This window comes from Sarcophilus harrisii, chromosome 1 (assembly GCF_902635505.1).
Source record: "Sarcophilus harrisii chromosome 1, mSarHar1.11, whole genome shotgun sequence".
Lineage (NCBI taxonomy): Eukaryota > Metazoa > Chordata > Mammalia > Dasyuromorphia > Dasyuridae > Sarcophilus > Sarcophilus harrisii.
Genome location: NC_045426.1, coordinates 580,930,901 through 580,955,948, shown reverse-complemented (window position 1 = coordinate 580,955,948; position 25,048 = coordinate 580,930,901). Strand labels below are relative to the sequence as shown.

General features: G+C 33.7%; 1 protein-coding gene across 8 annotated transcripts in view; it reads right to left on the bottom strand.

The window, feature by feature from the left end:
- VPS13B (vacuolar protein sorting 13 homolog B) overlaps positions 1 to 25,048 on the bottom strand; it is a 950,112-nt gene that overhangs the window by 328,867 nt on the left and 596,197 nt on the right. For all 8 annotated transcript variants that reach the window (XM_031954131.1, XM_031954187.1, XM_031954247.1 and 5 more), the window contains 2 exons: positions 6,373 to 6,499; positions 1,295 to 1,438 (listed from right to left, as the gene is read on the bottom strand). In XM_031954131.1, coding sequence (XP_031809991.1) covers positions 1,295 to 1,438; positions 6,373 to 6,499 — 271 coding nt within the window. The remainder of the gene's footprint in view (positions 1 to 1,294; positions 1,439 to 6,372; positions 6,500 to 25,048) is intronic.

The following is a 25,048-nucleotide window of genomic DNA, read 5'->3' as shown; positions in this document are numbered from 1 at the left end:
GTATTTGAAATTGTTACAAATGACTTCTACAACCCTATCCACTCACTCATTCACACACATTCCATTTTCAGTCAGTTGAAGTGTATAGGAGAATAATTAATTACACAACTTAAAAATTTCATAGCTTTTCCCTAAAAACCCTACAAAGCTATGAATGAAATTTTCTTCTACATACATATACATACAAGTGATAAAAAGAAAATAGGGTAAGTAAAATACTATTTTCCTTGGAATATAATATGCTGAGCATGCTACTAAAAATATAATAGAGAATATATTTAATCCCACTTATTTTTAATGTCAGATAATTTCCATTTTTCTCAAATACCTAATGTATACTGAAAAAAATCAGAAGATTTTGATTTTGAAGCATACATAATTCTATTGTTTCCTTATGTATTTTTAAAAGAATATTGTTCAAAATAAAACCATAGGTTAAAAAAGATGATAGTTATAGGATCTATATTCAGCATAAACTCTTAAATTGTCTTTACTGTATTCAAACAAATCAAAGAAGAGATAAAAAGAAAAAAAACACTGAAATGAGCAATTAAATAGCTAAAGCACCCTATTGACTTTAGGTAAAGAATCCAGTGATGGTTACAGAATTTATGACACAAACAAAAAGCAACACCTTCAAATAGAGAGTTTTATTCAAGTGCACTTTATAGTAGGAGATTTTTTATGTGATTAATGGAAGAAGAGAGACAACTACTAAAAGAATCTTTTGCCTAAAAAAAGTTTCTAAAAAGCAGTTTTCTTTTCTGTATGTAGATATGTTCTGCAGTTGCAATGTAAAACTTCCATACAACACTAGCTCAAAGTTAAAATTCTAGGCAGGCATTCAACTTTCATGATTATGTCCATTCTTTGCTGAGCATGGGAAACGAGTACTTGAAAGTTATTTATTGAAGATATTCCCATAGTACTCTTAATAGTTTATTTCCAAAAGAGGCCCTGTATACTGTCTGTATACTATCTGAGTAAGTGAAAACTGTACCATGTTTCTTGTGTTATATCTTAGAAGTTTCAGCAATGTAACAAAATCATATTTTAAAAACAGGCTTTTCTTAAGGTTGGGCCACAGCAATTTTCCAAAGGTGAATTTTAAGCAATAGGACAATAGGCCAAAAAATTTTCACAAATGAGAACCTCAATCCCAGAATGATTTATGAGCATATTTCAAATGAAGCTAAAATGCAGAATAATCATATGGCACTTATTTTAATTATAACTTCCCAAATGTCTGGCACAAATGATGATAGTACAACACAAATCAGGTAATAGTGGTTACCTCTGTGGTCTTGTTTGAAGGTTCCAGTCCAACCATATTTACTACTATTAGCTGATGGAGGAGCTGAACTTGAGCCACACTCAGGAAGAAATCCAGACTTGTGGTTATGTTCACTTCCAACGAATGGCCACACACTAAAATTTCCTATGGGAGAAGAAGTCAAATACCAGATAAAATAGACATGCCAGATAACTTACATTGCTAGATAACAAGATTATCATTACTTCTTATCTGTCATTTATTAGCTTGATGAAAAGTCAACTGAGACTACAATTTCTTTATTAAGTGCAGAAAAGGAAATCCTGAAATGCTGGCTAAAATGTAGATAATATATAATCAACTAATCAGAAATGACTTTCATATACAAAATCTCCTTCTGCTTTTTCATATTTGAAACTACTCTTACTTTATTTTTCACCTTATTGCTCAGGAAACAGAATAGGATTCTGTAGCAAATTTTCCTTCAAAGAAAAGATTCCTTATGATTTATAATGAAATGCTGCGTTGAAGCGAAGGATAGCGAGGGTAATTAATTTCATTTCTCCTTTAAGCTGCTAAGACCTTGGGAAATACTAGGTGGTCTACTACTTAATTGGTGCAACACGACACAAATGAGCTTTTGACCATTCCCTGTTGGAAAACAATGCTGAGATGGAAAACAGAGATGAAGAACAAACAGTTCAGCAACTTCCCCTTAATAAACCCAAGCAGTGCTTCTTCTCAGAAACTTTAAGTGGACAATGTTCAGTTGTCTGCAGATCTAGCAGATGGTTTAGTGTCTTTCAAGTGATTGTATTCAATGATATTATGATGGACCAAAGTACCAATCCTAAAGAAATATATGACTGACATGATTATAACTTTTGCTTCTACTTCCTTCTAATAATTCTTCTACACTGAATTCAAGAATTACCCCAAATTCTCCCTTTTAGTAAGATGTTTTTTTTTCATTCCTCAAACAAAGGTGATATCTTAACCCCTAAAATTTTCTGGACATTTTACACTGATCTTTTCTCTCCTCTGATCGTATTCTACCATGTGCAGAACTATACATATGTCATAATTTCTTATGAGATTGTAAGATCTTTTAGGAACTGAATGATTTTTCATTTATAAGTCTTCAGCATCTTCCGCAGTGTTTTGCACATAGCAATCACTTAATGCATAAATACTTAAATTACAAGAGGGTTATGAGAGTATAAAACTTTCAGTGTAATTGAACTTATGCAATTATAATTTCCTTTGCCAAGGCTTCCTGGATTCTCCCCTCCTCAAATTTTTTGTGCTTTTTCACTCCTCAAATATTCCTAGAGCTGGTTTGATTACTTTTTGTACCTCTTTGCTCTCTTATTTTTTATGTCATAATTTTCCAACAGAATTTAAGCTTCTTCCAGATATAAATAACTTAACTTTCATCATTTTACTTCATTAATCAGTTTATTGTCTTATGCATAATAAGCCTTCAATAAATGATTCATGAATTGAATTTATGGAATCAGATAAAAAGGAAACTCATACTAACAGTTTCAACAGACTACAAAGAAATTACTGCCACAGAAAGAAATAATACACCAGAACTTATTAGATTATGAACATTAGATGTTAGAATCCTAGTGTTATCTCAATGGAATTGATACAATGCTTATTGGTTCACATATTACAGCAAATCCTTACAAGGTGTTAAGTCACTAATTTTGATAGAAACAATGCTTACATTAACACCTTTGAGAGTTCACACATTAGCTCACACATTAGTTCACATGTTTGGGAGATTTCAGGGTTCGGTATGAGATATCCAAATTCACACGTCCTATAATCCCACTCTCAGAGGAGGAGTCAACCTTTGAGTTTACACCTCTAAAAGAACATAAAAACAGCTGAGCTCAGTCAGAGAGTTCAGTTGAAAAGATTGAGAGGGGAATGTCAGTTGGAGATTGAGAAGCCACAAATAGGAGTTGAGCTAGAGGCAGAAGCTGGAAGAGCTAAAAGACAAGCTGCAAGAGCTCTTGGAACCAAGGAGGGAGAGAAGCCTCTAAGAAAGCTAACCGGGTCCCAGGAAAGAGACAAGACTTGGAAGGAGAAAATAAACGTATGGATTTTAACAGCTGGCTGCATTTGAGGTGATTATTACTCTGAACTGAAACTAAGGCTGCCTCCAGAAAACCTCCCCAAGAAACCTGCTCCCACAGAGCATATTTTAGAAAAAGAAAAGAACACCACCACATTTTGGTGCCTGAATAGGGTGCCAAAGTAAGCTTTGAAATACTGCAATAGTCTCAACAATTTTTCATCTCAGGGAATCCAATGATTCCTGCTGGTTTTCAAGTCCTTGAAACAATCTCATCTTGTGTTAGGTAATCCAACAATTCCTGAAGATTTCAACAGTCTCACTGTCAGCTATGCTCTTTCAGTGTCAGATGTTGCTTAAATCTTCTCCTTTGTTTTGAGGTTTTTCTCTTTTTCTGTTTGTCTCTGATGGACAAGGCCATTGTTTCAAGGTTTTTCTCCTTTTCTGTCTCTCTCCAGATGCTCATTACCACCCATTTGTTTTCTTCCCTGGACTTCTAGAGAAACTCGTGGATGTTTTCAGTGTAGAAAAATTGGACATTTGAGAGCTCATTGTAGATACAGAGATAGAGTGAGAGGACAGGGTGAGAGAATAAAACCCCAAACCCCATGTCCAAAATGTAACCGAGGCTTTCACTGGGCCTCTGAATGTAGATTGACCCAGGGAAATGAAAGGCGGGGCCCAGCTTCAGGGCCCCAGGTGGGGCAAGATGGCAGCCGAGGTTACACCCAGAGAGTCTTTAGAAAGTGAGGACTCTGATGTGATCAATCAGCCTAAAAGTAATCACTTAGCAGGAAGAGATTACAATTGGGGAGAATACAGATTTTTTTAACCCAATAGGACAGTGTCCAGTGCAAGCAGCTCCAATGTAATTGCCAGATGATGATGAGAAATTCCCCCCCCCCCAAAATGAGAAATTCCCTTCTATTCTGGGAGAGAGGGTTTGCTTGTGTTCCTACAGAAAGAAGGAAACAGAGGAAGAAGGAATCAGATGGGTGCCAACAAGCCATATTCGCCATGTCCATTAGAGAGAAAGACAGAAAAGGAGAAAAACCTCAAAACAAAGGAGAAGATTTAAGAAACATCTGACACTGAAAGAGCATGGCTGACAATGAGGCTCTTAAAAGAACTTTAAAAAACCTTCAGGAATCATTGGATTCCCTAACACAAGATGAGACTGTTTCAAGGACCTGAAAACCAGCAGGAATCATTGAATTCCCCGAGATGAAAAATTGTTGATGAGACTATTGCAGTACTTCAGAGCTTATAGGAATTATTGGATTCCTGGCACATGAGCTAATGGACAATGGATTCCTTTTGGACTATTTCTAGGACTTATGGACATGTGTAAATTCTCATGTTGATTCATGTTATTTCTTATATTACTACTAGCCTGTGTTATATTGCTATGTAATTATGTGTAATGCCTCCCATATTGATGGATTTATGTATACCTGTTTCAAGTGAGCCCCTTTAGAAACCTACTAATCTGATTTGATTTCCCATTTCCTTTGGTGTTTTCATCTCCCTTCCTGAGATGTCAGGGTGGGTGTGACCACCTTCTTTTTATGGTGTTTTCACCCCTTTTTGGGGCAGTCACGGAAGGCGTGATCACATTCTTTTGGGGGTTCTCACCTCCTTGAGAAGTCAGGGAAGTCATGACTACCTTATGTTCTAAATCAAAAGAAAGCAGGAGATGTTGGAATCCTTACAAAGTGTTGTCATTAGAATTGATAGAGACAATAATTATCTAATTTAGCACAATTCAGTATAATTGATCTGATCCTACAAGGAGATGTTATGGGCCAGAACTTGAAACGAGGTGAATTGAGGAATTGAGGAGACAATGTTTAAATCTAGTTTAGAACTGATTTAATCCTACAGCAAATAATGGTTTCCCAGTGATATAATGATTGGTGTTACTCAGTGTACAATATATAAGCAAGAAGCTCTCAGGGCCAGACACAGAAGCCCATTCTCAGAGGCGGAGACAGATTCATTCCATATTCCATCTTTGTGCTGCCTGGAGACATTCGGAGGGAGCTAGGGGCTCAAGACTTTGAAGGATACAATAAAGGACTGGATTTTAACTCCTGGCTGTGTTTGAAGTGATTATTAATTTGAACTGAAACTAAGGCTGCCTCCAGAAACTTCCCCAAGAAACCTGCTCTCACAGAGAACCATCATATATATTATAAAAAAGAAGAGAATACCACAATTATTCCTGCCTTGGCAAATGAAGTCATGCGTCAAGAGATTGAGCCTTCCTGTGCTTCTGTTTTCTCATCTACAAAAATGGGCATAATGATGCTGTCTACTCTTTCTCAAAGAAGTATGAATAAAGATAAGAAGAGATTATGTATTTGAAAATGCTTTGAAGAAAACACAGAGCTAATAGTTTTCACTGGTTGTGTAAAATGTTTTATAAATATTTTTTCTATAACAAATTTCACTTATAACATGAATAATCTGTGATATAGTCAATAACATTTGCAATTCCATTAAATTCAATATCCACTTACTAAATGGCTACTAGCCTCACATTTCACTAGGTACTAGAGATAAGCTAAGACATAAATCAAAAAAGTCTCTACCCATAAGACAATTATATGTCTTATATATTATTATATGTGGGGGAAGCAATATGTAAATGGTGAACAAACATATATAAAAAATTAAATGACATGCAGATTATAATTTTTGGCAAGTTGTTATTTAGTAATTATTTTAGTCATTTCTGACTATGATTTGTTTTTGTCAGTTTTCTTGGCAAAAATACTGGAATTATCTTTACTATTTCCTTTTTCAGCTTAGTTTACAGATGAGAAAACTGAGACAAACAGACTTAAGTGGCTTGAGCAGGGTTACACAACTAGGAAATGTCTAAGACCAGATTTGAAATCACAGACATGAGTCTTTTTGACTGTAGGCCCAGCAGTCTATCTATCATGCCAACTGGCTTTCTATGCTCTTTAACCTAGTATCACCTAATTTTAAATTGTATACTAACCTCTGTATGCAAGTTTTCTGGTGAAATGATTTTGGTGAAAATGATTGCGGGTGCTCCAGTTATTCGGACAGTAAAATCAGTCAAAATTGGAGTTAAAATTGCTCTCCTTTCCTGATGTCTCTGTATACTGAAATGAAAGTAAGTATAATTAATGTCCATAACACTTTTATGCAGTTAATTTTCATTAAAGCTAAACAAACAATTAATACTATATTTATTTACACACATGCACATATATAGTCATTGTTGTAAAATCAATCCTTCCTTGTTGTGGTAGAACAGATATACTTCCATATTTTAGACAGAGAAACAAATATAATTGGACTTCATAGAGTTGAGTGACTTGCTGAATCACAGAACTGATAAGTGTGGGAACCAGAATTTGAACATGGGTTTTCTAATTGCAAATCTCCTATCCCTTTATTATACTGCTTATAAGAAAATCCACTTTAATATATGAATTCAACATACCCTTTATTATAAAGCAAACAATTAATTACATAAAATAATATAATTTTAATAATAAAAAATTATTATGCTAATAAAATAAACAGTCATACAGTTTAAAATTAAAACATGGTAAAAAAAAAATAAACCATAGTAAGAGGGTGGAGTCATGATGATGGGGTAGAGACTAAGCTATCTCAGATTTCTCTTCAAACAACTATAAAATATTCCCTCGAACCTAATTCCAGAGAGGCAAAACCAACAAAAGGTCAGCTGAAACAACTACAACTTAGAAAGTTGGCAAGAAAGGTCTATCTCCATCAGGGGTGCTCAAGCTTGGAGACTGCAGTCTCAGTCCACAGCACAGGCTTAACTGGGAGCCTTGGAGATAGCTGCACCAGCAATAGTTGTTTGGGAGCTCTCAGATCCTAGGTGGTGTGGGGAGCTGGATAACTGGTTGAAAGGAGATTACAGGGGACTCTTTGCTGACATTGGTTTCAGGATACTGCAGCATTATTCATACATAATTCTGGGTGTTAGTCCCAGTGCCAAAAAGAACAATAGCACTCGTGGCCCCCAAGGAAGCAGGGATCCTGATTGTGGTTTCAGGGTGAATATCAGTGCTTGAAATTGCTCAGGGAGAGAGCAGAAATCATGATCTCAGTGCTAAGATAGAGGGAAGGTAATTATAGAGGCCAGAGAGCAGGGTACTTGGTCAGAGACTTAAGGAAAGAAGGAATACCAGTACTAGTAGGTACAGGGGAGCATGGCTTCTTCCTGGGTAAAGATGAGAGCACAGGCTGGGACAGCAACAGCCTTACCTACTTAGATCATATCAGTTTGGAAGCACCGAAAGCCTACAGAACTAGGTCTAAAAAACAGCAGCAACCAAGACCAGAAGTCTATCCCTCTATTCTAGAAGCAGGGTCCAACTTTATTATAAAGTTAAAAGTCAAAAAAAAAAAAAAAGTTAGAAAAACTGAACAAACAATAAAAAAATAAATAAATAAAAGAAACTGATTACAGAAAATTATAATGGTGATAGAGAGGACCAAGACATGAAGTCAAACAGCTACATGCAAAGTTTCAAAGAAAATTGTGAATTATAAATGCGCACTCAATCCCCTTCCCCAAAAATTCCCGGAAGAGCTCAAAAAGGATTTTAAAAAATCAATTAAGAGATACAGAGGGAGAGCAGGACCAGGAGATCCTTATATACTTCAACAATACTATATGATGATCAATTCTGATGGACGTGGCCATCTCCAGCAATGAGATAAACCGAATCAGTTCCAATAGAGCAATAATGAATTGAACCAGCTACACCCAGCAAAAGAACTCTGGGAGATGACTATGAACTACTACATAGAATTCCCAATCCCTATATTTTTGTCCATCTGCATTTTGGATTTCCTTCACAGGTTAATTGTATACTATTTCAAAGTCCGATTCTTTTTGTACAGCAAAATAACTGTTAGGACATGTATACATATATTGTATTTAACTTATACCTTAACATATTTAACATATATTGGTCAGCCTGCCATGGGCGGGGGAAGGGGGAAGACGAAGGGGGGAAAAATTGGAACAAAAAGTTTGGCAATTGTCAATGCTGTAAAATTATCCATGCATATAACTTGTAAATAAAAAGCTATAATAAAAAAATTAATTAAAAAAAAGAGATACAGAAGGAAAATCTGGAAAGGAACTGAGAGTGATATAAGAAAATTATGAAAATAGAGTCAACTTGGTAAAAAGGCGCATGGGCACACACACACACATACACATACACATACACACATGTTGCAATCTTTACAAAGTGTTAAGACATTGGAATTGATAAAGACAATAGTTATCTGATTTGGCATGGTTCAGTGTGATTGATTTGATCTTAGAAAGAGATATTTTGGGCCAGAACTTGAAACAAGGTACTAAGTGGAACTGATAGAACAATGCTTGTGTTCACACCTTTAGAGAGCTCATAAATATCTAAGTACTCAATGGAGTTCACACGTTTGGGAGAGTTCAGGGTTAGGGTTTTGCACTCTGGGAGATAACCCAGAATCCCTCTCCCTCCAGAAGGTGGAGTTAACTTTTGGGAGATCACATAAATAGAGGGAGGTCTTGGAACCTGAGTCAGTTTTTCTTGTGGGACTTAGGAGACAGAGCACTCTGGAAGAAAGCCTACAAGCCCTATCTTCGAGGCAAGAGAGATTCATTGCATCTTCTACCTTGGTGCTGGCTGGAGGCTGAAGAAAGCAGAGGCAGAAGCCAAGGACAAAGCTGCAAAAGCTCAAGCAGAGAGATAGGTCTCTGGGCTAAACGGGTTAATTTGGAAGGAGAAATAAATGTTTGCATTTTTACCAGCTAGCTGCATTTTGGAGTAATTATTGATTGTAACTGAAACTAAGGCTGCCTCCAGAAAACCTACACACACACACACACACACACACACACACTCACACTTACTCTCTCTCTCTTTCTCTGCCTTAAAAACAGAATTAGTTGGGACAGCTAGGCTAGGGCACCAGCCTTAAAGTCAGGAGGACCCAAGTTTAAATCTGGTCTCAGACACTTAATACTTCCTAGCTGTGTGATCCTGGACAAGTTACTTAACCCCAATTGCCTCAACAAAAGAAAACAAAACCAAAACAAAATAAAACAGAATTAGTCAAATGGTAAAGGAGGCATAAATCTATTGAAGAGAACTCCTTAAAAAGCAGGTGGTCAAATGGAAAAAGAGGTACAAAGATTTACTGAAATATTTCCTTAAAAATTGGGTGGAGGGTTTGGATATTCTGTAGGTAGAACATCTAACATCATGCTCAAAACCTCATTATTTTTCCTTCTAAACCGATTCCTTTTTCTACTGAGTGCATCATCATTCTTCTAGTCACCCTTCACTCTCAACCATGATATCATCAATGATTCCTTGCCCTATTCACATATCCAGTCATCACTTCTACCTTTGCATATCTCACGCTTTTCTTCTTGTATCTATTCACAAACCAGTATTCTGGTTCATGTCCAAATTATTGCTTGCCTAACTATTGCAATAGCTTTCTAATTAGTGTTTATGCTTCAAATCTCTCCCAATTCAGCCTTCACTTATCTAAAAACCTGATTTTCCTAAGCATTGGTCTAATCACGTCACTCTCCTACTCAATATACTCCAATATCTTTCTGTTACCTCCAAGGATAAAGTTATGATCTGCTCCTTTCCAACTTTTCAGTCTTCTGAGACTTTTCTGTCCTCTGTATTGTTTATGATCCAGCTACATTTGTCTTCGTGACATTAGTTGCAGGTGACATTTCATCTTTTTCACCCCCAACTCTTAACGAACCTGTATTCCTTCAAGACTACTTAAATGCAATATTCTGTAGGAGGGATTTCTTGGTCCCCTGAGTTACTAGTCTTCTTTTCTGAGACAATCTTCCAATTACACTGTATATATCTTGTATGTTTATTTATATGATATCTCCCATATTGGAATGTAAGCTCCCTATAGCAGAGACTGTTTTCACATTTTTTTCCCCTGTAATCCTAATGGTTAGCACAGCATCTATCACATAATAAGAATTTAACAAAACATTTGATGAATGACTTACTGTCTAAATAAGTACTACATTTATAAGGGACTTTCATTCTCACTTGTGATAATTACCATTATCGTATATATCATTATTGCAGGGAAACTGAAGGACTGACTGATGGATGTGCCACAGATATATTGCCCTGAAATGCAGGGCATTTGACAAAAATATTTTGTAATATTTCAATGAAAAGATAGACAGATGTTGACTAAATGACTGTGAAGGTGACTCAAATTGGCTGAATAATAGAACTCAAATTGTACATCTTAAAAGATGAATGCTAATTAAGGAGTGTCCCAAATGGAGTGCCATACAGTTCTAGTCATGCTGATGCTTTGTTCAGCATTTTGATTGATTACTCGGTTGAGCCCAATAAACTTATCAAATCTGTGGATGACATAAAGTTGAAAGGGAGAGTTAATATCCTGAATGACAGAACCAGAATACAAAAAGTTTGTGACAATCAAGAAAAGACAGGTTGCATATTTACGGTACTTTTGGATCCCAAGATCAAGTACTAAAGTGACTAACATTTTTAAATGTATGTCTAAAAAGAATGAGTGATCAAAAGAATCTTTCACATTTCACACAAACATAAATTCTCCTTTGCACTTTGTGTATAATCCTTCTAAATTCAGAATTTTGATGTTTTATAATTCAGAAAATTAAAAAATACATTTTATGTATTTTAAAATAACATATTTGATTTTCTAAATTGTAACACATCTGTAATCTTTACTTTGATCTCCCATATTTTCAAGGGTTGTCCATGTGTGTAAATAACAAAATTATAGTAGTCCACTTGCTAGTAAAATAAATAAAAATAACATAGATCTTAGATCGCACAACTGTTTCACATTCTGAGCAGAAATTATATTTGCTCTGAATGCAACTTAATATTTGCATTTAATGAATAAAAAATTACAATAGCAATAACTAATTTGTTTAATGTTTTTAGGATTTGTAAAATACTTTTTTTCTTTTCTTATTTCACTAATGTTTTTAAATTTCTTTTTATTATTGTAATAGTATTTTATTTTTCCAATTACATATAAAGATAATTTAACATCCATTTTTGTAAGACTTTGAGTTCCAATTTTTTTGTCTCTGCCCTATCGTTACCTCCTCAAGACAGCAAGTAATTCGATATAGGTTATACATGTACTATCATTTGAAACATATTTCCATATTAGTCAGGTGGAGAAAAGCTACAAGAAAAAAAAAAGCAAACCACAAAAAGTGAAAATAGTTTAAAACATATATTATTTTATTTTATTCTCACAACAACCTTATGAAATGAATCCTTTTATTATTCCCATTTTATGGATGAGGAAACAGAAGTTGAGAGAAATTGTTAACTGACTTTCTCAGGTTCACAAAGCCAGTGTCTGTGGGCAGTTTAATAAACATCATTAAATAATTAGTCTCTCCACAAAAAGCTCAATATGAATGTTTTAGAAATGTTTTAGAAATCATTTAATGGTTTTTAAGCCAGAACAGCTTATGAATACAATTTTTATGAGATATAGAGGGAATCTGCAATCTCAATAATAGCAAAGATGTCCATACGAATGAATTTCTAGCTCCTTTAAGTAACTTTTGATGATGAGAAATACTGATTTTAGGCACAAAAATGTCACTGGAACAGCACTCTAGCAAAAGTACTGTTCTTTAAATCTCTCTCTTATCCTAGATATTCCTGATTTTCTTTCTATCACACCCGAGCATACACACAAACAGCAATGGGGTTAGTTCACAGACAATTTGAGCATTGAAAGGGACCTTAGCAGTCATCTTGTCTAACATGTATTAAAAAAAATAATACCTATCACAACACATGACACAGTAAGGTAGTCTTAAAGACTTTCAAGGAAGGAGAACCCTATACTACTTTTGGAAAGCTCTAATTGTTAGGAAGTTTTTCCTTTTTTCTGACATAGGTCTAAATTTGCCTCTGTAATTTCCAACTATTGTAATCCTCAGGACAAATAGAACAAATCTAAATTCTGCTCTATCAGAAGGTCTTTCAAATATTTAAAGATGGTTATCATGTTCTTCTAGTACTCTCTTCTCCAAGTCAAACATGCCTAGTTCTTTCAATGGATCAGGTTTTTTTGTTCATTTCTGGGAGTCGTGGTTTAAGGTGGCCATTAATAAGCAGCAGAATATCCAGAGGTCGACAGTTAGGATGATAAAGAACCTTGAGGCTATGTCCTGTTTTTCACCAGCCTACTTTCTCATTTTTCTAGTAGTTCATCTAAAATAAGGCCTTTTTCCTGCAATTTGTAATCAAATGCTAGACTTATTTGTGTTTAGGTTATATTTATCACGTTTAATGATACTGATGTATATTTGTAGTTTTAAATGAGTACAAGATAATTTGGTCCACTATCTTCTTATTTATTACCCCTTTTGATATTCATGATCTCTGATTCTTTTAAATAAATTTGTTATAATTGATTAATTTCATAAGGTATTCCTTTGAAGATTTGTTTAGAATAGCAAGTTACTAAATGTAAAGAACATCATCATTTTATTACATTAGTGTTGCTTAGTGATAAACTAATTTTCTAATTGTTTAGACTATCTTTTATTTTATGTCTGAATTGTCTTGATGGTTTAATTTTCAGATATTTAAAGCATTTTGTAATTTTTAAAGGAATTTCTTTTTTTCTAGATTTTTTTTAAGTAATGTATTTGACATTAATTAAATACTAAGCATAGAGTATTAGACTTGGAGCTAAGTAGACTCCTAATCTAGTTTTCTCAACAAGAATGCTCAAAAATTCTCAATCCTGCTCAAAATGCATTATACTTCTCTCTTTATTTAAGTTGAACTTTGTAAGATGTATTGGATAGAAATAAATTTGTAAGATGTATTGAGTACAAAACAGAACTAATGCAGACAAATTAGAAGGGAAGCAATAAATTGGGAAAACATTTTTACAGTCAAAGGTTCTGATAAAGGCCTCATTTCCAAAATATATAGAGAACTGACTCCAATCTCCAATTGATAAATGGTCAAAGGATATGAACAGACAATTCTCAGACAAAGAAATTGAAACTATTTCTAGCCATATGAAAAGATGCTCCAAGTCATTATTAATCAGAGAAATGCAAATAAAGACAACTCTGAGATATCACTGCACACCTGTCAGATTGGCTAGAATGACAGGGAAAGATAATGTGGAATGTTGAAGGGAATGTGGGAAAACTGGGACACTGATACATTGTTGGTGGAATTATGAAACATCCAACCATTCTGGAGAGCAATTTGGAACTGCTCAAAAAGTTATCAAACTGTGCATACCTTTTGATTCAGCAGTATTTCTCCTGGACTTATATCCCAAAGAGATCTTAAAGGAGGGAAAGGGACCTGTATGTGCCAAAATGTTTGTGGCAGGACTTTTTGTAGTGGCCAGAAACTGGAAACTGAGTGAATGCCCATCAGTTGGAGAATGGCTGAATAAATTGTGGTATATGAATATTATGGAATATTATCATTCTGTAAGAAATGACCATCAGGATGAATACAGAGGCTTGGAGAGACTTACATGAACTGATGCTGAGTGAAATGAGCAGGGCCAGGAGATCATTATATACTTCAACAACAATACTATATGATGATCAATTCTGATGAACGTGGCCATCTTCAACAATGAGATGAACCAAATCAGTTCCAATAGAGCAGTAATGAATTGAACCAGCTTCACCCAGCAAAAGAACTCTGGGAGATGACTAGGAACCACTACATAGAATTCCCAATCCCTCTATTTTCGTCTGCCTGCCTTTTTTATTTCTTTCACAGGCTAATTATACACTATTTCAAAGTCCGATTCTTTTTGTACAACAAAATAACTGTTTGGACATGTATACATATATTGTGTTTAATTTATACTTTAAGATATTTAACATGTATTGGTCAACCTGCCATCTGGGAGAGGGAGTGGGGGAAAGGAGGGGAAAAGTTGGATAAAAAGGTTTTGCAGCTGTCAATGCTGAAAAATTCCCCATGCATATATCTTGTAAATAAAAAGCTATAAAAAGAGGATGTATTGAGTACAAAAAATTTTATCTTTTAGAAAAAGCAAATCATATTCTTATTTTTCCCTTATTTTCTCATTGCTGATATGTTTTCCTGGTTAATTCTGATTGGAGTTCTCTTGTTAAGTGAAATTTTTCCAGATGTTTACAATATTTCCTTTTTTTTTTTTTTCCTGAAAGGGCTGGATTTTGACAATCACATAACTTAATGACTTGTATATAGGCTTCCTTTGTGTTAGGGTCTCAGGGATTCTACCAATCAATACTTTGTCTTCTGATTCCAAAATTACTGGGTAATTTTATGATTTTTTTATGATTTTTAAAGAAATATGGCATTCATAATACTTTTTTTTTCCTGGGAAGTTAATGATTTTCAAATTCACAATCTGGACTTTGTTTTCCAGATGAACTATTTTTGACTAGAGATATTTCATTAGTACTTCCAGTTTTGCGAACTTTGCTCTTTGTTCAAATAATTCACATTGAATAATTGAATTTTTGAGTTCCAATTCCTCCATTCTTTTTCTTTTATCCTTCTTCACTGCTTTGAACATTTTGCAGCTGTCAATTATTATTAGAAGCTTAAAATGAATGCTTTATTTCCTCCTTGTTCTTAAAGCCTTCTAAATATTCTAGGGTGCCTTTCTGGCCAATCCATTCTCTTTTATGGGATTCTAGTTATAATTATTACTGATTTATCTTATTCTAGAGTTTTAGCCCCAAATACTCTAATCCCCATAGTATTATTTTCAACATATTTTAATTTTTTGGGGTGTGTGTGTGTGTGATTTATTAATTCCTTGACCTCATCACTCCTTCCTTCATTCTTCCCCCAAATCTGAAACCTAATTAGTAAATTCTTTTCTTTTTTAAAGTTATTAGAAGTTTTTTTAAAATTACCTTTCTGGTTGTTTTAAAATGTTGAGTTTATATATAACTTCCCATTTAGAGTTCTTACTCAGTCTGTTCCTTTCTCTTCCAGATAGCAATAAACAGTTCTCAATGTGGAGCTTCTTCCCTCATTTAAGATAGATTATCTTGATTATATCATTGGGCTGGGTAAAGTTTTAAAATTCTGCTTGCTGTGGGATGGAAGAGTATGGTTGAATCACTGGTCATGGGGAAACTCCTGAGGGCAGCAATAGACATTAGAATGGCAGTCCTTTATAGAGCATTGCCAGCCTCCTTCACACTAATAGTGCTCTCTGTTTCTATGATCATAGTCAATACTATATGGAACCTGGAGGCCAGGACTCATATTGAAGAGAACACCAAGAACAAAGTGGAGAATGCAGTGAGGAACAAGCAATTACATTACGGAGAGTTTGTCCTCTTATAGATCGTTGTTTATATTGATTATTTAATGCATTTTTTTCCCCTTTACAATGTTAAGGAATAATTGGATACAGTTTTTTTACTTTTAGAATATTTTTCAAAGAATGTTTTATAGATTCAGATAACAATGAAAAGTAAACATAGCAAAATGGTTGACAAACAACTAAATATGCTTTGAAAATTATTTTTAAAATGTGAGTGATGGACTGAATACTATGATAAAAAAATTCAATAAAACTTCATAAATGGGGAGGAGTAGGGTAGTGATCTAATCTCATAAAGAAAATCTGAATAAGAGAATATTTTGAAAAAACTATTTGTGCAATCAATAAAATGGTTCAATATTTATCTTCTATAGGTTGAATAAATACTGTATAATAAATAATGTATAGGTTGAATAAATACAGCATAATAATAAAGTAATTATACCTTCCATATGTTGGACAATACTTTTTTATGCATAAATAATGTATTATTTATCCAACTTATAGAAGATATAATTTCTTTATTATTATACTGAGACATTTCATTCAATGAATTTTTTGAAGAAACATCTTCCTAATTTCCCTTCTCCCATTCACCCCCCATCAATCACTCCCAAGCTTCTCAGGAACATAGATTAGGAACAACTAAATTAGATTGTGTGTGTGTGTGTGTGTGTGTGTGTGTGTGTGTACACATACATATGGTAAGTTATTGTAAAAACTGCATATTAGATACAAAAGTAGTATAAAAAACATTCCTGAATAGAATTGAAGTTAATGAATGTCTACTATTTTCTAAAGTCTACAATAGCCAGTCATGGGAAATTATGTAATTCTTTTTGTACAACACCTCTGGGCTAAGCCAGGTAGAAAGAAGCATTCAACAAATGTTTTTTGATGATGATGAAAGACTGAGAGGCACTTAACATTTGTCTCAAATAATAATGAAATAATTATACATGCTAACAGAAACTATTCTGCTAAGCCATGGGCAGAGCTGATCACAAACAGGAAAAAAAAGAACATGTTCACATTTATATTACTACATCTCTTCTCCTGCTACTAAGTACAATGGTACAGGTGTACACCACATGAGTTCATGAAAATGCATGACTGTGAAGGGTGTGATTATCTTTCTGTGTCCTTAGTATATTCACTTTAAGGCTCGTTTGGCCATCTGTTATATATTTAGCCACAGCTCTTCTGGAGACATTAAAATAGTTAAAGAACTACATTTAAGAAACCATATGTTAAGAAAGGCCAGAAGTAAAAATAAAGGTAACAGTTTATGATGTATAGTCACCAAAAACTAAGAACCAAGAATTCTTCCTGGTATGAAAGATAAATAAATTACTATTCAAAAACACATTTATTCCAAATAGTTATTTGTAGAAATTCTACAATAAGTCTACAATTCTACAATAAATCAATTACTTATTGGGTTATATCTCTAAGATTCTAACTAATAAGATAGTTAAGTTAGATAAGCAAAGATTAATTGGGGGAACACTGGGAAGAGAAAATGAGTATCAGATGTTTAGTCAGAGGACCTGTTTTCCAGTTCAAGTTTTGCTACTCATACTATTTTTGTGATCTTAAACTGGATTAGGTGAACTTTAATGTATCTACCAATTCTAAATCTATCATTCTATGACCTAAGAAATACTTTTACATTTTGACATTGATCTTTTTTAAGACATACAAATTCTTTAAAAATCAAGTCATGTCTTTGGATTTAACCCAGATAACCAACTACATTTTAATATGATATTCCCAAAGTAGAGAGAAACTAAAATTACCAGGAAGGAGAGAAAACAAAGATAAAAGAAAAAAAAAAAAAAAAAAAAGGAAAGCAAAAACAGGATATAATAGGTGGTCAGAGAAGTAACCAAAACAAACCAACACTATAATAATTCTTGGAAAATAAGGTAATAGCATCTCCCAATGTACTTAAGGAAAACAGAATTTTCCTTTCATATGAAGCCTCCAAAGAATTGACCATGAACATAGAATTAATTTAAAAACATATCTATATTATCCTTTGAATTATATGATACAACATGAGCAACAACTTTTAATGTATACTTCTCTAGATAGTATAGCCAAGTAATATTTCAGCACAAATTTACGTAGGCATAATGAAATCATCATATAATTGAACATTCTCACTCTTTAGAAAAAAAAATAAATGAGAGAATTGTTGGCTAATATTCTTGCAACAGAAAGCAGAGCCTACTAAATCAGTAGCAACACTTTTTACAACATTCAAAAGGTATGCTTATTGGCATACCTACATTCAAATAGTGACCTAGCCCAGTTTTGCTGAACTTGTGAGGCCCAATGGGATCATGACTCAGAGTCTGTGTATAGTCCAGGTACTATTATAACTGATACATTTTAATGTTAAACATATATAGAGCTCCTGCACTGACTTGAACCTGAGCTCCAATTTCTGAAAGAAAATGCACAAAGACCTCTCTCTAAATGACCTTATATAAAAGGAAAAGATTACCTCAATATAATTTTAAAGAGCTCTAACTTATTATAGCCTATTTTCAATACTTATTTTAAAAAGTGTGAGGTTATCTAGTGCATTTAAATTTAAATCACTAGAGAAGGTTTTAGGACTTAACTAAATAAAAAACCAGAGATTTTTTAAGTTCTGTAGAAAAAAGCCTTCCCAAATTAGAATGATTCCTGCATTTTAAACTCTATTTTCAAGGCCTTTTAAGGTCCTTTGATCAATAATTCATCTATTTTAGAGGGATATCTGACTTGTTCTAGAGAGATGCACCTCATTAAACAGGCAGGGCTCACCATAGTTGTACTGGGGGCACTCAATTTATCTGTTGATTTATTCATTCCTAATTAAGCATTTTCTCTCTCCTTTATTCCCATGGAAAAATTAAAATAAAAATACCTTCCCTGCAACAAAAACACAGTCAAACTTTAATTACTTTATAGCAACCAACCACTGTTATTATAAAATTTGACATTTAATTCCTATTTAACAGTCTTGTTAATCCAGATTAGAATAAGATACTAATCAATTATTTCTACTTTTCTCTTTCTAAATCCATACACACACACACACACACACACACACACACACACACACACATTCATGGAAGGCTGTCATAAAAATATATGTGGAATATGAAATATCCTAAGGAATTTTAAAAAGAGATATATGACATTTTCAAGGTCTAGCCTAGCAAGAGAGAATGAATTATACATCCATGAAAACAAACAAAACCATATAGAAGCTTATTTAACTTGTTTTTTAAATGTAATGTTAATATGTAAAAGATGATTCTTTAGGCCTGGTTTTACAGTCCAACTATACTTATGCCTCAGAGGAGTACATTGCAATTTGTAAAACCAAATGAAGGGGTACTGGATAGAAACTAGCTGTGGATTCAGGTAGACAGTAGTTCAAATCACACCTCAGACATTCAGTAGCTGTGTGAACCGATTATGGTTCTCCTCACCTGATTACCGTTTGGCTCAGGGTTAAGTATAAATAATAATTGTTGCTGTTTGTCCAGGGTCTCCTGGACTCTGTCTCCTGTCTTCTGACCTGTACCTGCCCACTTGACCAGATGGCTCTGGCACACACTCCCTCCCTCTAACTCCCTTGGGCATCATGACCTTATCTCCCAGAGGTCACAGTCCTCTTTGAGAATGAAGGACAAACTGATCATCAGCCAAGTCATCTTCATTTCCTTCCTCTGTAAAATGAGAGGCCTAGACTCAAATGGCCATTGAAGTTCCTTCCAGACCTAAATTTATAATCCTAAAAGTTTGCTTTATTTAAGAAACAAATATGACTTTTTTTTCCACTGTATTTTTCTTGCTTTTTTTTTTTTAAACAATATGGCTAATGTAACAATGTCTTATATGACTTCACATGTATAATTTAGAACAGATAGCTTGTTTTTTGCAATGAATAGAAGAGAAGCTGCAAAAAGAGAATTTGGAACTCAAATTTTTTTTAAAAGAATGTTACAATAAAGTATCCTTTAAAAAAATAACATTTGGTAATTGTCACGTGGGCTTCATTTTATAAAATCAAAATTGTGATTAGTGATGTAAGAACCAAATTACTAGAGGATATTCAGAAAATATACATTGAAACCCATTATTAGATTAGATTGGATAAACTTTGTCAAAAGTTTTAAATAGATATTATGCTTTTCTAGATAGAAACAAAATTATTTTTCTTTATGGGATCTGCATTATGGTATAACAGAAAGAGCATTAAATTTGGAACCACTACATTTTTTGCTTCTGTAGCCTAAGACAACTACCGAAATTTCTGGCCCTTAATTTTCTCAATTGCAATGTGAGGAGACTGGATTAGATGATCTCTGTTTACTTCCAGTTCTAAACATATTATCCTACAGTTTTCTTTCATAGCTTTATTTTGTGAATTGTACAATTAAGAATAATAGCAAATATTATAGGAAATAGTAGTTTTAATAAATATCCACTAAAAGGCCTTATAACTGACTTAACAGATCCATAAGAGGCAGCAGAGTATATAGAAAACAAGCATAGAAACTGGAAAGAAGAATTTAGATTAGCTTCCAGCCCTGACACATACTAGCTACCTGACTCTAGTTAAGCCACTGAATCTCTCATTCTAGGCAATTCTCTCAAGCTATGTTTCGGAGATGCCAACTTGCATTGAGAGACAGAAATTCTTCACTTAGTGAAGTCCAATTCTTATCCGGTCTATCTATATAATCAGTTATAAAATCTTTTACTAGATAACAAGCCAAAAAAAATTAATACAGTGGCTACTTCTCACATGATTCTAGTTTCTTACCGCACTGTCTTGAGGGATATCTTATCTGTTTCTCAGGGGAACCTCAAAGATTTTTTTTCTCACCTCACTGTCTTGAGACAGGATATATGCTTTGTAATCTGTTCTCAGGGGAATTTCGATAAATTTTTTTTAGTTACTCATTACTTCTTTTCACTTACATTGTTATAGTTATGATGTGCCTTGTTCCTTGGTTCAACTTATTTCACTTTTAATAGTTCATATATATTTCATTATGTCTCTCTGAATTTTCCACCTTTAAATTTCTTACTACACAATAATATTCCATCACATTCTGATGCCATAGTTTGTGCAGCCTTCCACCAATCAATGAATATCAATTGTTTCCAATCTTTTATCCCTCAAAGGAAATGCCATAAATATTTTGGTTTACTGAAACTTTATTTCTTTCTTCAATTTCTTTTAAGTATATGTCCAATATTGGGCAGTTTATTTTTTATTCCTGCTTAATTCTGAATTGATATCCAGAATGATCAGACCCCTTTATAGCTCCATCAAGTGCTATTCCCATAACCCAACACTGGATTGTACAATTTTTTGTCACCTTTGCTAATCTATATGGAATAAAATAAAATCTCATAGTTTTTAAAATTTGTATTTCTTAAAGATTTGAATATTTTCAGGTGTTAGTTAATCATTTGCAAGCACTATTTTGAAAACTGGTTACATCTTTTGATCACTTATCCACTGGAAAATGGCTTTTTAGTGCTAAAGAGGTATGCTAACTCCTTATATATTCTGAAAATGAGAATTTTGTTGGCAATAACTTAAGCAAATATTTTTTATTTTCTGTTTTTCTAATAGTATTTTCACTGATTTTGGTAGTGTAAAAATCTTGATTATCTAGTTAGAATTAATAGTTTATTATTTCCTACATAATTCCTACAAACTACCCTAGTGTAAAAATCCTAATATGTAGTTAAAACTACTAATTTTATTTCCTATATAAGTTTTAATTAGGAACTACTCCCTTATCTACTATGAAAGGTATTTAATCTTATTATTTTCTATTTTTTTAAATGATGTGTTCAGGATGTGTTTAAATGTGTTGAAGATGAATACCTATTATATCCTTACTGTCCTATATAGTATAAGCTGTTGGTAAATCTGATTTTGCTATATGGCTTTCTAGGTTTTCCATCACTTCTTCTAAGAATGGAATTTTTTTTCTTCTAGTAATTTATGTTCTTGAGTTTTATCAAATGTTATACTATGGCTGTTGGTTATCTCTGTTTCTTGCTTGTATACCTGTTACTAATTTACATTTTTATTTTTAAAAGAGTACCAAGCAGTTTTTTGTGACTACTGCTGATTAAACAGTTTGATATTTGATGCTATGCCCCCTTCATTCAAACTTTATCTTATTATTTGCTTTAATATAGCAGAATTTTTCTTAAGTTCTACAAAGAAATTTATTACAGAATTTATTTTTTAAGTGAACACACTTTTCATTTTAAATGAAGACAGTTTTCTATTTTAAAGACTATTTGGAAAGGAATGGGGTGAATTAAAAGAAAAATAACACTAAATTTCATGAAGTTTACCATAGATTAAGAAAACAACATCCCCAGGTAGTTTTCATTTCTTTGTTACTTGTGGACAAGACAGTTTTATTTAGGAAAATCACATGAAAATGACAGGAATTTAAATGGCAAGATTTAAAAACCCAAGTGGTTCTGCAAACATTTGATTTAACTTGCCAAGTGAAAAGAGATAGAAGCCAAAGGAAATACTGGTTTAGGATATAAAGTCATTTGTAAATTTTGAAAAAAAAAAGATAATGGGAGATTATGAACAGTCATCACCTCATAAAGCAAAGAGAAACAAAGAATGATTAAAACTATTTAAAGAAAGCTTGTTGAGAGACTCAAGTAAAAGTCATCCCAAGGATGAAAATAAAGGACAAAAGAAACACAGAAGAGAAATAAAAATAATTGCAAAGATTTTTATTTAAAAAAAACTTTTCATAATCAAAAACAACACAGCTACTACACTTAGATGCTACTATTATAGTGTTGGATATACATAATTAAAAAAGAGAAATAATATCAAAAAAGGACAAAAATCAAAAAATCTTATGAATTAGATCAAGTTTACACAGACATCCATTCTGTAGTTGACATAATAAAAAGAACTTTGAGGGACTGATTTAGGAGGAAGCTAAAGGAGAAGATACTATAGGTACAAAAAAAATCTCAACTTATGACTCCTTCCCAAAGTTTGATAAAAGAATATTTGCAACCACCAGTCTGTAAACTTATTTCTCTCTCTCCCCCTTCCCTCTCTCTCTGTTTGTCTCCCCCTTCCCTTCCTCTCTTTCTGTCTCTCTTCTGTTCTCTTCTCTCTCACACCTTCCCCCCTCTCCCTCACACAGTATATTTCTGTCTCTGTCTCTCTGTCCTCTCTCTGGCTCTCTGTGTGTGACTTTCTCTCTGTCCCAGTCTCTCTCTCTGTGTCTTTTTCTCTGTCTCTCTCTCTTTCTCACACTCTCTCTGTCTCTTTGTCTCTATTTCTTTCTCTCTGTCTCTATCTCTGTCTCTGTGTGTCTCTCGGTCTCTCTGAATCTGTCTCTGTGTCTTTCTTTCTCTGTCTCTCTCTTTCTCACACTCTCAGTCTCTGTCTCTATCTCTTCCTTTCTCTCTGTCTCTCTGTCTGTCTCTGTCTCTGTCTGTCTCTGTCTCTCTCTCTCTCTATCTCTCTCACACACACACACACACACACTGAATTTGAGATGTCATTAAAACATCTAGTTTGAAATGTCCTGTAGACAACTGATGATGAGGAAATGAAGTCAGGGGAGAGATTAGGACTAGACAAATAGATGTGGGAATCATCTGCATAGATTAAAAAGCTAACCAGTGGAACTTGATAAGGTTATTAAGGGAGAAGAGAAGAAGAGCCTAGTTTGGAACCTTGGGAAACACTAACAGTTAAAGGCTGTGATATGGATGATGTACAAGCAAAAGAGATGCAAGAGCTGTTAGACTGGAAGGAAGAGAACCATGGCAGAGTAGGTTCCCAAAGTCCAGAGAGAATACAGTACACAGAAAGACATGGCCAACAGTCCCATACATAGCAGATGAATCAGAAAGAAAAAGACATTTAACAAAGCAATTGTTGAAGAAACATTAATTAAGGAGATCATCAGTGGCTTCTATGATTTAAAAAAAAAAAAGATGGACTGGAAGACAAAGATAGGAGAATTTTTTTTTTTAAAGGACTATGAAAACATGAGTTGATGTCATCATTCACAATTAGTCAATTCACAAGGGTAATCTCTTAATACATACTAATTTCATCAGAAACGAGAAGAATGAATTTGAAAGTATCCTTCTGTTCCCTATTGTAAATAAATAAAGCCAACACTATATAATAGATAGAATATGTGGTATGACAGTTCATCATGAAAAAATTTAGATACAGATAAATAAGGAGTAATTAACTTCTCAAAATGATGGCTATTATTTATTTAAATGGCTTTAAAACAGTATTATAGATTTAGAACTAGATAGGACCTTAGAGGTCCTACCTCCCTCATATTAAGGATGAGAAAATGGAGAATTAGAGAAATTAGATGATTTGTTAAAAGGTAAATAGTAATAAATAATTGAACCAGCAATCTGTCTCCTCTCATGTAAATGTTTTGAGAGTAAAAATGGTTATATATTTGTCTCTATTTCCCCACAGTAGGCACTTAATAAATGTATATGAATTGTAAAATTGAACCCAGTACCTCTGAGCTAAGATGCAGAATCCTTTCTCCTTCAATAGGTTGCCACTATATAACTACACTTTCTTTTTTTACTGTATTAGTTTTACTTTTTTTTTTTAAACACATATTGCTTTATGAATCATGTGTAAGAGAAAAATCTGAGCAAAAGAGACAATCCATGGAAGAGATAAGAAGAAAAAAGAAGTGAACACAGTATGTGCTTATTTACATTCAGTCTCCTTGATTCTTTTTCTAGTTGCAAATGGCATTTTCTATCCAAAGTCTATTAGGATAGTCTTGGATCACTGAACTACTGAGAAGAACTAAGCCTTTCATAGTTGATCATTGTACATTCTTGCTGTTATTGTGTACAACGTATTCCTGGCTCTGCTTGTCCATGTAAATCTTTCCAGGCCTTTCTAAAATCAGTTTCTTCATCGTTTTTTTATAGAATAATAATATTCCATTACCTTTATGTACCACAACCTGTTCAATCATTCCCCAATTGATGGGCATCTACTCCTTTTCCAATTCTTTGCTACCTCAAAAAGAACTGCTACAAACATTTTTGCACAGGTGGGCCCTTTTCCCTCCTTTATGATTTCCTTGGGACTCAGACCCAGTAGTGGCACTGCCAGGTCAAAGGGTATACACAGTTTTATTGCCCTATAGGCATAAATCCTGATTTTCTCCAGAACAGTTGGATTGTTT